Source organism: Cherax quadricarinatus, chromosome 55 (assembly GCF_038502225.1).
Source record: "Cherax quadricarinatus isolate ZL_2023a chromosome 55, ASM3850222v1, whole genome shotgun sequence".
NCBI lineage: Eukaryota > Metazoa > Arthropoda > Malacostraca > Decapoda > Parastacidae > Cherax > Cherax quadricarinatus.
The window spans coordinates 14,308,468-14,325,385 of record NC_091346.1 but is presented as its reverse complement, the minus strand read 5'-3'; the positions used below and the strand labels follow the sequence as shown (position 1 = coordinate 14,325,385).

Here is a 16,918-nt window from a genome sequence, read left to right as displayed (position 1 = left end):
CAGGTGAAATTGCTGACCTAGAAAATGTACAGAGAACCTTCACGGCACGCATAACGAAGATAAAACACCTCAATTACTGGGAGTGATTGAAGTTCCTGAACCTGTACCCCCTGGAATGCAGGCAGGAGAGATACATGATTATATACACCTGAAAAATCCTAGAGGGACTAGTACCAGACTTGCACACGAAAATCACTCACAACGAAAGCAAAAGACTCGGCAGATGATGCAACATCCCCCAAATGAAAAGCAGTGGTTTCACTAGCACGTTAAGAGACAATACAACAAGTGTCAGGGGCCCGAGACTGTTCAACTACCTCCCAGCATACATAAGGGGGATTACTAATAGACCCCTGGCAGTCTTCAAGCTGGCACTGGACAAGCACCTAAAGTCGGTACCTGACCAGCTGGGCTGTGGCTCGTACGTTGGATTGCCTGCAGCCAGCAGTAACAACCTGGTTGATCAGGCTCTGATCCACTATGAGGCCTGGACACAGACAAGGCTGCGGGGGCATTGATCCCCGGAACTCTCTCCAGGTAAACTCCAGGTCTCCAGGCATTTGACAAGTGTAGGGCTACAGTTTTTATGCAGGACGGTGCACCGTGTCATAATGCCAAATCTGTAGTTCAGTGGCTTAAGGACTGTGAAGTGAGGTCCTTTATTGACTGGCCAGGCAATTCCCAGACCTAAACTCTATTGAGAACCTTTGGTCAACAGTGAAACAAAGTTTACTGGGAAAGGATATCAGTTCCATTCCACAGCTGGAGGCTGCTCTACACAAGGCATGGAATAATATACCTCCCCATACCCTCAAATCTCAGTAAGTGTGCAAATGTATATATTATACTCTTTCATGGTATGTGTTTGTGTTTTGGTACGTGTGTGGAGAAGGGGCGGCATAATGCCGTGATTAGCACTGTATGTGTATATGAAAAGAAGAAAAACTTTGTTTCTTCTTGTTCAGGCCACGCTGCCTAGGTGGGAGACAGCAGTGTTAAAAAATTAAAACATATTGAATCACACTTTACCACACATCTGAATTGTCTCCATGACCACATTATCTATATATGACAGGGAAATAACGATGTGTTTCATGGCACATAGAATGAAGAAACTGGCACTGAGGTATGTACAAGTTATCAGGTGCCTGACACCACAGCAACCCCCATCCTCCTCTTTCACTGCCTCCCACCCTTCACTATCTCTCCAACTTCTGCTCTCTTCAGTGGTGATTATTATGCTATTGGTAATTCATTTTGAATATCCTTCACAACTGTTCTTGTAATTTTGAGGTGATATGGACATTTACATAGAATAGGATGAACCAGGATAGGATGGCAAAAAGGATATTTAAATATGGCAGAAAAGAAGGATGGGTAGAGGTCATCCCAAGAAGGATTGGAGGGTGATGATGAAAGAGGTTTTGAGTGCTAGGGGCTTGAGCACCCTGCAAGCTTGTATGATCATGTTAGATTGGAGAGGAGAAAGGTGTTTAATGACTTGATGTCTTGAAGTGTGAACAAGGTAACATTTATGAAGGGTATAGAAAACCAGTTAGCCAGACTTTAGTCCTGGAGGTGGGAATCACAGTGCCTGCACTCTGAAGTAGGGATGGCGCAGTTCAGAATTGTAATATCTGTGTACTTCAGGCAAAGCAGCTATTTATTGGGTGATTTTGACCATTTTTTGGTTACTCTACCTTGGTGGCAGATGATTGAAGTGTTTAAAAAAAAAAATTACTTGTATAGAAGATTCTGCTGCCACCCTCAAATATCTATTGCACTTAATCTCTTGCACAGTATTATATCAGCACATTATACCTGAAGGAAATTTTATTACTGTAAAAAAACTACAGAAGTTTATTTTATGCCAGCACTTTCTACATGCCAAAACCTAAAACAGCATCAACACAGGCATCATTGTCATTGGTTATCAATACAAGTAAATGCATCAACTTACAAATTAACCAACCATTCTGCACTAGCAAATCTCACCATGAGAGAGACAAGACTCCATTCACTCGAGCAAAACTAAAGAGGAAACGAGAACAATTTATAAACTGTAATAAATGGAAATGGGTCTAATACACATCTTCTTGAAAGCAAGCAAGCAATTTTTCCGACTTCTATGCAATGAAAATAATGACTAAAACTATAGTACTTACTACCACCACAGAGGAAGAAGTCCTATTATCAACGTTCTGCAGATGATTATATTCCTCCGACACCTAGTTTGAGGAAGTTTGGTGTCACACAATTTTCAACAATCTCCATCAGATAAATGATATCGACGTAAACATTACCCAGACCTAAAATACATATACTATACATTTATTTTCCTACTGTAGTAAAGGTAAAAGAAAAGTTGAAAGGAACTGTTTCTAACATCCATTCCTCATGACATTAAGTATTCATGCAAATTATAAAATACATTCATTGATAGTATCATTACCAAAATAAACCTTACAAATTTCAATTCAGAAAGAAGCAGGGAGGCCCAATGGTTGCATTAGGCTGTCCATCATCACATAATAATTCCTGGCTTTGTTCAACAGCTGTCATGCACTTGACAGACATAATCCCACAAGATTTGCCAAGCTCAATGAATAAGGAAGCAAAACAACTTCGTGGGTTAGGATGTGAGACCTTGTGAAAAACTATATGTACATGAAGGTGTGACCCAGTGCATGGATATATTACAGTGTACTGCATTACATCACAAGTTACTGCATATACGAGCCACAATGCAAGTGGTCAGTATAAAAAAAAAGCATTTAGATGCACAAGCCAAAATGTGGGCATCAGAGCCAATATGAAATTAACTACAGAACCAAATCTATGTTTATGGTGTTCCATTATTTTTTTTAATCTAAAATGTAATATTTTTTCCTCAGCTTTCACTGACTACCTCTAACTGATCCCATTCCAGTGTTCTACCACTCCCAAGAAAAACTTTCTAGTATCCTTTCCATGACCTTCCTTGTGGGTATCATTTCTCCTACTGTATTTCCTATCAGCTAAAAAGGTAATTTGTGGTGCAGTCCTGGCATGCTTGCTTTGTCTATCCTACTCTCTCACAGTCCAGCCTTTAATGTAGACTCTTCATTTCTTAACTAATTTGCAATAAAACAACATACCAATATAGTACTCAAACCATATATAAGAGACGGTTCGTACAGCTGCCCAAACCATTTACTTTCTTCAAGTTTGCTGTTCTTTCATATATTAAAGATACACTACCTTTCAAATTTTCAAAAACAAATACAGATTCCTTTGCAGGATATACTATTTTTTTTTTAATATGTTGGCCGTTTCCCACCGAGGCAGGGTGACCCAAAAACAAAGAACAACCCAAAAAGAAAAAACTTTTATCATTCAACACTTTCACCATCACTCATACCGTCATTATATTGGCAGAAATATCTGCCATTCACAATGCCAGAACTTATGAAAGTTCACTTAAAAATTGCATATTAATTGCTATTTTTTTTTTAAATTGTGCCTAGGCAACAAATATGGACAAGCTCCAATCACAATGACAAGATCATCAATGCATTCACACTTAACTGTGAACACAGATCCCATATCTTTTCAGGATAATGATAGAATCCTTTCACAATCCAAACTATACCCACTTTCCCCAGACTGTGCAATTCTTGTTCTCTTGTATGCAATGTTGGTCTCTCTACATGCCTTATCTTCCATAGTCTAACAATTACCATTAATTTTACTTTCATAATAAAATGAGAAATGAAAACATATGTTAACTGTAAGGACAAAAGGATTTTGACAAACTAAAAAAACTAGGAAAGTTTACACATTACACAATTACACATAAATGGCACAAGACAAAGCAAATGATAAGACATGAGTGCATTATATACAGTACGAGTGAAAGTAGAATAGAAGCAAAAACACTCACCACACTACACTTGGGAATTTGGGTTCGTAGGTGGAGAAATTCATCAAAGCTTGCGGCACGGTGGCCAACAGGAGGGGTGACCAAATGACGCAAAATCTTTTTGCTGTCAGCACGTGGGCTAGCTGTCTGAGAGCGACACTTATGACTGCTACGACGTGGACTGCCGCTGCTGGTAGCTGCTACTGACCCACCTGTACCTTAAACCCAGGGACGAGTTAAATTACCTCCTATCACTTTCAACAAATCTTGGGGGAGAGAGAGAGAGAGGCCGCCTTCTACTGATGCACAATGTGTAGTGATAATGATGGGGACAAGGATAGGATGTAATAAGTCGGATAAACCAAGGATATAGTGATGCTAATAAGTACACTGTGTCCTCTTTTGATAAAGAAAAACAGGAGGTACAGCACATTTGTGAAAGGGAGGGTAACAAAGAGTGTTTTGATGGTAGTGTGGTGCAGAACACCGTACTATAACAATTTCAGTAGGAAATTATTTGGAATTTACAGTATGTACTGTAGGAATAACACTATGAAAGGATAAAAATATTGTAAAATGCAATGGATATAGTATTTAATGATGAAGGTACTGTGATGTGGCAGTGATATCATGGGGCTTGGTCATGAAGATGGAGCTGAATAACTGTAGCAGGAATGGAACAAGATATCCAGCACAGGAAATCACTGTTATTGAGGTACAGTGGAACCCCGAATTTCGGCCATAATTCGTTCCAGAAGGCTGCTCGAGTGCCGTTACTGAACAAATTTGTTCCCATAAGGAATAATGTAAATTAGATTAGTCCATTTCAGACCCCCAAAAATACACTTACAAACGCACTTACAATAATACACTTACATGATTGTTCGAGTTGGGAGGTGGCCGAAAATCGGGGTACCACCGTATTAGAAAAACACGAGTGAGTAATGGTGGTAGCTAAGGTAATGCTAACAGAACTGAGAAAAGAATTGTAGTTTTTGGCTAAGAACCATGGTGGTTGGTAGGCTATCTTGATTTAAGTGGGGCAGAAGACAGATTGGGCAGAGCTTAGTAATGACAACAAGTGTGGTACAAAATAGAATAATGTAGTTAGTGGGGGTTAAAAATCACAACAGCAATTATCACGGTGGCAATGGTAAACATCTGTTGGCAATGGGATAACCATTCATACGGTGATAAAACATAAATATGGCAGAAATACTGAAGGTCAATTTATAAAGGCAGTAGACATCTTTAACCATGATAAGCAAGACATAGGCACGAGGCTTCACTTTAACTACTACGTTTTACTTTACACTACAATAGGGGCTTTATCTTACACTGCCGAAGCTAATACAAACAAACAGTCTACAATACTTTGTAATACAGGAAGACTCCCTTAAATGAAATGACAAGCTGCTTAGGAACTTGGGATTTAGATATTAATAGTTCTAATATTTTACCTCAACAGTCTAATGATTTCTTACAGCACACAAGACTGTTCAGCCCAACCATACAATAGTGACAGTGTATGAGACAGAAATACGAGTTGGGACATATTAGTACACAAAACTCGCACCAACAGCTCTAAAGCAATATTAATGTCTGTTTTGTATTTTTTTTCTTTAGAAACATGAGAACTGCCAACAAATGGGATCAAAGAGAGACTTAGCAAAGCGAGGCCTAGTTGAATGTTGTTTCACTCAAGAGAGCAAACTACTGTGCAGTGAAAGCTCACCTTGCAAAGTCTCTGTTTTATGCTAAACACTACTTTTCACTGTGCCAGAAGTGATTTCCAAAGAACTAATTTCCAAAGAAATTAGTACTAGAGACGGGCTGAACAGTGTCAAAATGAAGTAATGCAGTTTTTGATAATAACTAAAAGCATTTTTCAATTTATATTTAGTGAAAATAAATGTGCTTAAGTGTAAATATATCTGAAAGTGAGTTAACAATTTTCACAATCAATATTATTAGGTTGAGCATAATAATACCTTCGTGTCTATAATGAATAACTTTAATGCAAATGAAGTAAGTGTTGAAGAAATTTGTATGAAATAGTGAATTAAAAGTTGCTAGAATTAGTGAGAAACAGTCATAGGTAGTTAGACCTAGGTAATAATATCTACAGGCAAATAGTTGAGAGGAAAGGCACACACAAATGCACAAGTTCATTGACAATATAAATGAGGATATATATATATATATATATACAAAATATATATATATATATATATATACATATAAAATATATATATATATATATATATATATATATATACATATAAAATATATATATATATATATATAAAATATATATATATATATATATATATAAAATATATATATATATATATATAAAATATATATATATATATATATAAAATATATATATATATATATATAAAATATAATATATATATATATATATATATACACACAGGAAATAAGACTAAGCAAATAGGTTACATGAAGTATAAATGGAATATAAACTAGGCAAAATATGCTTCTGTTTGCCACATATCAGAGAACAGCTGAAGGTATGAAGTACAAGACAGATACAGGAAGAGAAGACAAATGTCTGTACACATAGATGATTCATACACCAAACAAACTAAATTTTTAACACTTCAACCCTTTCCCAGCAAAGGGGAAAACACATTCACATCAAGAGGAACACAATGGCATGAATACTGTGACTGGAACAATTCACAAATAACCCGCACATAGGAGAAAGAAACTTTATTTTTTTTATTATCACACCGGCCGATTCCCACCAAGGCAGGGTGGCCCGAAAAAGAAAAACTTTCACCATCATTCACTCCATCACTGTCTTGCCAGAAGGGTGCTTTACACTACAGTTTTTAAACTACAGTTTTTAAACCACATTTTGGTCTGACTTGGACCATTAACTAGTCACAGTTTGACTAGTTAATGATCCAAGTCAGACCGAAACACAGTCAAAGTTTTTTTTCCAATGTGCGGGTTATTTATGAACATTCACATCACTCACTCCCTAGCTGTCTACAAGTGCACAAATTTTATGATCCAATGATCCACAAAGTCCCACCTTGACTTTCAAAATGGAGGCTCTAAACTTCCGACCTACAGAACTTATAAATCTGGCTAATGAATTCTACAAAATTCCCTAAAAGAACTAGTAATACCAAGCTCACACTTCAGCAGCATGTTTAATTAAAGGCAACACTTGACTACTTTGACTTAACACACTTGCTGAATTCTCAACCCTCTACTTAAAAAAAAATAATTCATACCCTACTTCAACCTTCCTCTGAAAATTCGGTAAGCCACCTTCCATTCACCCCAGACTTATACACAGTTTTATTCAACCTATCTAGCTCTATCCTATTTACATGACCAAATTTGTGATATGTGAAATGAAGCACACATACACAGTACTTAAACTGGGCAGAGGTAAAGTATAAAGAAGACTTACAGAGTCAAGTACCTTGGCAAAGAAAAACCGAAGTGAATAGCACAGGAAAAATGTAGTGACCAATAAAAATTGCACAGTAATGATAGTGCATCTAGGCACTTGGAAGCAAGTAGAAGCACATGGCAGTAACATATTAAGGGTGTAGGGACCACATGCAAGCATACGGCACAGTGGCACAGGTACTACAAATATAAACAAAACTCAGGTCCAGGGTCCAAATATAATGTAGTTACCGAACAAATGGAGGTGACATAACAGAAGACAAAAACAAGGTAAAGGATCAGAAGAGAGACTGAAGAAAGTTAAAAAAAAATAACATCCTGTTTCTATACAGGATTTGTTTAAATGTTTGTTTACTAATCATGTAAGTGTAATGAATTACAAGAGCAGATCATATCCCAAAATTTTCCTAAAATTGTTGAATATAGAGGTTCAAAAAAATACTCTTAAAAATTGTCTTTCTTACCAAAAATCACACTCCAATTTTAGTTTTCTATGTTTAACTAGCATATGCAATGCAAGCAAGAGAAGCTCATGTAAAGCAATACCTTAGCAAGCATTTTCAAGCAGAAGATTAAGCGTGTGTGTAATTGTAATGAAGACAATGTAAGTTTTCAGAACAGTTCAAGAAGTGGTACAATAAACTTGGTGTAGGGTGTTAAATACCAATACTCTAGCTTTAAATACTCTTCTAACCTCATTTATAGTGACATTCATGCAAAATAATGTCTCCAAAGAAAAATGATTTGGGTGTGGAAAAAAAAAACAGTGAAAACAATATCAACAAAATCTTTTGCCTGGTTTTCCATTTAGAGAGCATGTACCAAACTATAAAAAATGAATACTAAAAAACATGAAAGGGGGCAAATAATATTCAAAATTATTTTCAGGTTACTTTTATAAAATTCTGGCTGTCTCCCACTGAGGTAGGGCAACCATACAAAGAAAACACTTTCACTGCCACTCATTCAATCGTCATCTTTTCAAAAGGGCACCGACATCAGGGTTCAGATGACCCTACAGGCCATAACATCCCCATCCTGCCTTCAAAGTGCAGGCACTGTACTTCCTGCTTCCAGGTGACACTTCAGTGAAGCCAATGAAAAAAAAATTAATTTAAAGTACAGAATTATGAATTTAAGAGGGTTGATTTTAATTGGATAACCAAAGGAAACTTAAGAACTAATTCCATTTTTAATCCAGTTTAAGCTATTTGCCTTTGATATATTTTCTGTATATGTACTGGTAAGCTATGTATGGCACTGCCTGAAAATTTCTCAAGAAACTGGTAAAATTATCAAAAGATAAGACTTATTACATAGTAGTTACTAGCCTTTAACACAAGATTAAGATAATGAAATGGGAGAGGCCATAGCAGAATATGTAACAACGTTTCAGAAAAATCAAGTGGGAAAAAGGGTAAAAATATGCCTAGAGAAATCTAGAAAAAAAAGTTGGCATATAAAAAAGAGCCAAGTATTTTATTTAAACAGTTATACTATTGGTGTGATGAGAATCATAAAAGTACAGAGCGGGTAAAGCACAAAGCAGATGATGCAAATTTGTGAATACTGGAAACAGCAAGAAACCATGCACCAGTTAAGAGGAATAAGACTGTTATTTGTTAAAGTTTAAACATTTGATAATACTTTAAGACAGGCTTAGATAGTGAGAGTGTAATGTAATACCCAAGTTGAAAAAAAAGGGTGTGGATGAGTTTAGCTTTCTATCATTAGTAAGAATATGAATATGTAATACAAAGAAGACAAGGCGTGAGTATCTTTAGCATCAGTATGGAGAGGGATCCGAGGTTGAAGTGCGAGTGTGTAGAGGAGGAGGATGCACAGCCTTACGTTTATGCAGCCTGAGCAAATCGTCAAAGGTAAATGCGGGAGCCTCGCACTGTGGACTGGACGCTGTCGAGGACAGGCTAAGAAGCGAGGCTTTGCGGAAACTATTGAGCCGCACAAACAGGGACTTTGGACGAGGACGAGGGCTGAGCCCCGTAGGACTAGGCAGAGGCGCCAGACGGGAGGGCGCGGGGGACATTGCACCTGCAACGACACATGCCTCAGTCCTCACCCAACACATGGACTGCACAACAGCCCACACATCAACATGCTGACCTACTACCTTGCCATATACGGCTCACAACAATTACCACAAACTCCTGAAGGTGTAGTTTAGTTTCAGTTACTCCTCCAGCTGTATGACAGGATGCAATAGGCTAAATGCTAATACTGGAACCAGTGAAGCAATGCAAACAAGTTCAGACCTTAGAAAACAGTGATACCTTTTATCAAAAAAATTAACCACTGATAAAACTTGAACATGAACCAGATGCACAATAAACTTGCACTATGGTATGTTACAAATGTGAAGAGCGTAAAAGAATATATTTGTAAGACTAAAAGTTTGGCATCTAATAGTCATAATTTTTTGTTCCCATTGCATGTAATTTTGGCACCCAAGGTACAAGCACAAGAAAGATCCATGAATCCAGATATTTACATGCAGGTCAATTAAAGAGACCTGCCACACAGGCAAATTTTGATGCTGAGAGCAATGTTAAAAATAAAAGAACTGGAGGTGCAAAGCACAGCTTCTGGGATGCCAGAACAGTTTTTATTAAATTGTGAAATGCCATATGGTTTTATTTCAGGCTCTAAAGAGGATTTTTTTTTTTATTATTTACATTCTGCATATATTGGTGATAATCAGTGGTGGTTAAGCAACTTAGGAAATTCCTTGGCAAATTCATCAATCATAGATCTTGCCCTTCTGACCTTGAGCCAGCTATTTAAAACAGTGCGACTTTACGAAATACACATTATGCACGAGAGGCCAACAGCAATCAGTTTGCCAAGTGTCACTAACTACTCATCATCCTTCACCAGTTTTTGCTCAGGAAAACGTTAGTTTTACTGTAAAATACAGCTGTTGGAAGCTCATGTATAACAGAATAGCAGTTAGCAAGTACCTCTGGTTCCTAAGTGAAACTGTTCTTACAGTATAAGCAATAGATTTTAACCCTTTGACTGTCGCAAGCTCACTTCTGAAATTCATTCTCTGTTGCAAAATTTTTGGAAAAAAAAAAAAAAATGATTTATTCTTATGAAATGATAGAGAACCCTTTCCCGATGGTAATGACACCAAAAGCACGAAATTTGATTGAAAACTTACAGAATTACACTCCCGCGAAGTTAGCGATCTCGGTGATATATATACACATTGGCGATTTTGCCGACTTTGAGCCCTATTTTCAGCCAATTCCTTTGTTCCAGTCGACCAAACTCATGGTTATTCCTTTAGAACTCCATTTTGTCTATCAATTGAGTACAAGAAATTGCCCATTTACCAATTTGAACTACCCAATAAAGTGATCAGAAATTGGCAATTTGACCAATTTCATGCAAATTAAAGAAGATGCCAATTTCAAAATAAGGGTCCAGAATAAACATTGCAGACATTCTCGGCACTAAAATAACATATCCTTTGTTCATTAGTCACGTCTCCAGGCCCCTCTTGTATTACTCTTGCGGCCCGGTCACAGACCGGGCCGCGGGGGCGTTGACCCCCGGAACTCTCTCCAGGTAAACACAAAAAACAGAAGATTTACTGTTATGCAGACTACTGCATTATTGTAAAAATGGTATATATAATATCAGTGCACTAGTGAAAGAATACAAGACTCCTTAGTTTATGTGTACTGGATGTGTGATGTGATTTGCTTACTCTTGAACGTTTGGTAAAAATCGATCATTTCCACTACTTTGAGCTCAATTTCGAAGTCGTTTCCATCAAGAAACTAATCAAAATCATCTCTATTTCTGTAATATGTTTTCCATTATATCAAATGAAACCAAGAAAATGAGAATACAACCATAAATACTATACAAAAATACACCTCAACGTTGGCGTTTTAATCAAAATACACAGTCGGAGTTTTTTTTTTCTCATTATGCACTGCGTGCTGCAGGATTTTTTTTATACAGTGCACACTGACCACACAGACCCATTCTCTCACATGTGGGCCTACCAGCTTTCTCCTGCTTGATTTGAAGCTGCTAGATTTTTTTTTTTTTTTAACAAGTCGGCCGTCTCCCACCAAGGCATGGTGACCCAAAAAGAAAATTATTGAGTATACATACGTCTGAAACACTGACTCATAAGACATATATATATGGCCGAAACAGTCAAAGGGTTAAACTTCAGAAAATTTTGCTAAATAACATTTGGCATTAAAGTTTATTAAACTTCATGTAGTATTTATAAATACTGGGTAGACAGGTCAGCTGGCCTTGGTATCACAATGGAAACTGGGCAATAAGATCTGAACTGTCAAAGAGGAATTACAGTGACTACATTTCTCCCAGTAATGATTCTCTTTTTAAAGCCACATATGTTTAGCAGTTCTCATCTCGCTCATCTGATGACTTACTGCATAAACTGTAATTTAGCTCACAAGTAACCCAAACTATAGAGAAAAATGACTTTTCAATCCATCCTGAACCATTAAGTCATAACTGGTCCATTTGTGTCTTTACAATTGTTCAGAATGGACCAAAATCTCATCTAGCTTCCTCTCTAAAGCTTGTGCTGTTTGTGAATTGTTCCAGCAATGCTGATGTGACTTGTATTCTTCTATAACTCAGCATTTGTCTAACAATTTACCATGCCTAAAATTTTCTTTACTAGAATAAATTTTAACCTATGTTACAGCAGGACTCATTCTTACTGCCAATTAATTTTCATTACTGAAAGCAGCTGGCAACTACTTCAATTGTGATGAAAAATTATGAAAATTTCTTACAGATCAGCACTTAGGTGACATGGCTTGATCAATTTACATAAATCATCTTTAAAATTAAATCAATGCTAACACAATGTACTGCACATTTCCAATACTAATACATTGGTGGAAACCTTCTTGCTGGTTCACAAATTACACATTTTGTTGACATACTGTATTTTAAAATGAATACATTAGTACAACTGGGAGTAACCATATTACAAATGAAAACACTATCAAGCCATTCCAAGAAATAATACCCTACATTTTGAATACCATTAGATAATTCATGTATTTCTTAAGATGAGTCTATAAACAGTATGAAAAATGACAGAAATCAACAAAAATAAAAAATAAATTACCTATCCAGAAAACTGTTGGCCAATTTATTGTTTTGGGGAAAAAATGAGTAGTGGGTTAGATTTAGAATCGCTCAAACCAGGAGCATTCTCAAACTTGAAAAAACTAAACAAAACAATATAGTTTTTGTTCAATGATGTTTTTGGTATCTGAAATGGCAAACACTTTAAATGCTGCACTGAAACAAAATATGCATCTACAAACATTTTTTTTCTTGCTATTGCTGCAGCTAAGTGACTGCATGACTGGTGAATCAATCACGACAACTGAATCACTTCTACAACAGCCGCAGCGACTGCTACAACAGCCGCAGTAACTCTTACAACAGTCACAGTGATTATTACGGCAGTCACAGGCCTTGCATCATTTCAAATATTCAACTGATGCTGTCACTACATATTAAATCATGCCATTTTCATATGTGAGAGCAAGTAATCAAATCACCCTGTGCTTTTTATAAATGAATTTAGTGAACACTATTTATTATACAATATACATAATGGTGAAGATGCAGCAGTGATGGCAGCATTAGGAGTAGCTGGGGACACCTCTGTACGTAAGCAGGGTTGAGGCCAATGCTATTTCTACCAGAGGCACAATGGGATTTTTTATTGGTGGTTTGGTCAGGCAGAATACTCTAGGATGAGATTAAAACATGCTAATATTTCTTTAAAAAAAATCTAGGAGATGCATGAAAATTAGAATACAAAAATTATATATAGTGATTCTTGGTAAATTTTATCTGATATGCTCTTTCAATAAGGTATATGATCATTCCCTTCTATCTGATTGGCAGTTGGATGTGCAGAATTAACCTTAAAAATCATTCCTCAAGCCTGGGCAGAGGGGCCACCCAGGCTTACAATATTAGTAAGTGCCAGCGTGCCCAGAAAAAACGATTTCCCACCTTCTGCATTCGTCCAAGTTGATGCCGCAGATCAAAAATAGATTAGTTGGTTCTCTGTTAATAGCATGTACAAAGAATCTGATATACAACTTTTATCAGTGGCTCATGGGATTACAAGTATTTGTTTTCAGGCCACTGTACAAATCTGAATTTGGATGCAAACTTAGGTTTTGGGAGAGCATCGCGTGTAAAAAGTATCCTGAGAATAATGTAAATTAGACAATAAAGATAAAAAAAAGAAAATTATGCTTATAAGACATATTGGTAGCATTGCTGGTATATTACTGTAGTCAATTAATAGTTTACTGAATAACTTCTAGTTCAAAATTGTTAAAATCTTGGGTTTATTACCACATTTGAAATTTCAATAACATTTAATAGTTTTTAATTCTAAATAAAGAATAATTTGTTGATATATGGCACATCTGCAAGCCAATAGCATACATATTTCTCTAAATACTGGTCTGTATCCTAAAGTTATTCACAACTAACTCATACTGACAAAGAAAGTAAACATTCTGATTCATCTTAGACCACCATCAATCAAGAGGAGATGTGATAATAGTCCAGGATGGATCAAAAAGCTCCCTTGCCTAAGCTCCAATTTGTGGATTAGTTGTGTTGTTTCAGCCACAATAATGTGGCTTTCATTCTTCTCATCTTTATTTTGACTAAAACGTTTTGTTATTGAATCATAAGGCTTCTTAATGTTGGGCAGTCATCTGTCAGCAACCAGGGATGCTGTGACAAGGTACAATAACCAATCTCTAAGACTCCTGGGTGTCACACTGCCAAGCACTAGCAACTACACAACTACCAAGCTCATGCTACCATCTACCTCACACCTGTACACTCTCTGGGGATTTCCAAGATGCCAATACCTGGAACCCACCTTATATACCAGACTCGCAATTGATGTGACTTGATGAAGGAGAGCATATAGTGCCTTTTTTAGTGTTAAAGAAGGAACATAAAGCTGGTTTAATGCAACAGTTGAAGCAAAGCATCACTTATTACCCCAATACTGCAACAGACAGATGGACCAGAGGTGTATACAAAGCACATAACACCTGCACCATTATATACAACAAATTTATAAATGATCTAATTGTTCCTTTATGATAAAAGAGTTTTTAGATTTAAGAATGGGACTTTAAATATTTTTCTGCTCAATAAATTAAGCTCAAAAAATAGCATCCAAAGGCAAGAAAAAAGAAATGACTTTGCAATAAAATCAGTGATGACCCCCACTACCACTGTTGCATAAACTAACTACATATTCACTGAGAAGTCACAGATTTTGCAGTAGACAGTTGAACTCTTTACAAATTGAAGTTAGTAAGAATGTCAAACAAATACTGCAACCTTTTCCACAAAACTCACCCAAGCTTTTTCTGCATTACATAAAGAAAAAAATTAGATGAACAAATATTAATGAAAACTAAGCAATTACATAATAATCCATATGCATTGGCATTAAACGTGATGCTAAATTTTATATAAAAAGGGAAGTGAAAATTTTTGTTGCAAAAATACATGTACATAATTCTTTTCTAATACCAAAAAGACAAAGCAAGCAACTTCTGTTTGAAATGGCTAGCTGTCAGGGTTTCTCAAGGAAAAACTAACAAATTTAGAATTCATAGAGTACTGTACAGTATTTGTATTGAGAACTACAAAGCAAACCAATCTCAACTCATGTCTTGATCCAAAGTGTCCCAGCCAGGATTTAAACTTCTGCTGTGAATGACAAAGTTGAGCACACTGATATCTTGATCACCACATTAAAATTAAATTTCTAATAACTTGAAACCACTACCTCTGATGTATACAGGCCAACTTCCATGTTATTTCATTGGATTCCAAAATGCTTTTTTTTTTTTTGGTCACTGGGTAAACTGTCAATAAAGGAAACCCAATTGGCATCCAAATCACAACAAATGTGTCCCAAATCTTGATGCCAGGATTTAAATTTCTATTAGGCACGATACAGTCAGCTCTGTCACCACACCACTAAAAGAGCATTTATACTGATTTGAAACCCCTTCCCAGAGTCATTTCAATTTTATTTTTTTTCAATTATGTTGCAGAATCTTATTAATTTTTTGTTATCTTTAACCCTTCGACTGTTTCAGGCCCCTTCCTGAAACTGTCATTCTATGTCGCTAAATTTTTGGAAAAAAAAAAAAAAAAAAAATCTTATGAAATGATAGAGAATCTTTTCCCGATGGTAATGACACCAAAAGTTCGAAATTTGGTCGAAAACTCATGGAATTACGCTCCCGCGAAGTTATCGGTCTCGGCGACATATGCATACCGGCGATTTCGCCGACTTTGAGCCCTATTTTCAGCCAATTCCGTTGTTCCAGTTGACCAAACTCAGCTATTTCTTTAGAACTCCATTTTATCTATCAGCTGAGTACAAGAAACCTCCCATTTACCAATTTGGACTACCCAATATTGTGGTCAGAAATTGGCAATTTGGCCAACTTCACGCAAACTAAAAAAGATGCCAATTTCAAAATAGGGTCCGAAATAAACAAGGTAGACATTCTTGGCACTAAAATAACATATCCTCTGTTCTTTAGTCACATCTCTAGGCCCCTCTTATATTATTATTGCTTTCTATTTTGATTTTTTATTCATACAAAAAAATACAAAATTTACTGTTATGCAGACTACTGCATTATTGTAAAAATGGTATAAATAATATCAGTGCACTAGTGAAAGAATATTTGACTCCCCAGTTGACGTGTATTGGACGTGTGGTGTGATTTGTTTACTCCTGAACATTGGTAAAAATCGAACATTTCCGCTACTTTGAGCTCAGTTTCAAGGACGTTTACATCGTCAAAGTAATGAAAATCATCTCTTTCTATAATATGTTTTCCATTTTATCACCTAAGACCATGAAAGCGCAAATACATCGATAAATACTATACGAAAATACACCTCAAAGTCGGCGTTTTAATCCAAAAAAACGATCAGTTTTTTTTTCTCATTACGCACTGTGTGCTGCAGGATTTTTTTTATGTGGTGCACACTGATCATACAGACCCATTCTCTCATATGTGGGCCTACCAGCTTTCTTCCGCTTGATTTGAAGCCGCTAGAATTATTGAGTATATATACGTCTGAAACACTGGCTCGTAAGACGTATATATACGACCAAAACAGTCAAAGGGTTAATATTTTATTCCACTGTTATGCTGAAGAATAGGAAAACCTCATATTTTGGATTTAACAGACATAACCCAATGGACAAAGTCAATTACATCCAGTATTATCCATTAGGATTCATTTAATTCAAAATTTATTTAGATAAGGGGATTTCAATCAAAAGCTTTCTCACAAACATAAGTTTTTAGGAAACACTGACATAACTTATATTCTTTACTTTTTAACACACAAAGGAAGGGCAGCCCAAAAATAAAGATGCATTCATTGTCACTTGTTCTATCGCTGACTTGCAAGAAGTACACTGACATGCCACTTCACATGGCC

At 36.3% G+C, this 16,918-nt stretch overlaps 1 protein-coding gene across 15 annotated transcripts in view; it reads right to left on the bottom strand.

Annotated features, from left to right (window-relative positions):
• Positions 1 to 16,918, bottom strand: part of LOC128699018 (uncharacterized) — a 657,033-nt gene that overhangs the window by 35,767 nt on the left and 604,348 nt on the right. For 10 of the 15 annotated variants that reach the window (XM_070096843.1, XM_070096846.1, XM_070096852.1 and 7 more), the window contains 3 exons: positions 9,209 to 9,409; positions 3,923 to 4,119; positions 2,166 to 2,228 (listed from right to left, as the gene is read on the bottom strand). In XM_070096843.1, coding sequence (XP_069952944.1) covers positions 2,166 to 2,228; positions 3,923 to 4,119; positions 9,209 to 9,409 — 461 coding nt within the window. The remainder of the gene's footprint in view (positions 1 to 2,165; positions 2,229 to 3,922; positions 4,120 to 9,208; positions 9,410 to 16,918) is intronic. The other 5 variants (XM_070096844.1, XM_070096847.1, XM_070096850.1 and 2 more) reach the window with 5 other exon arrangements.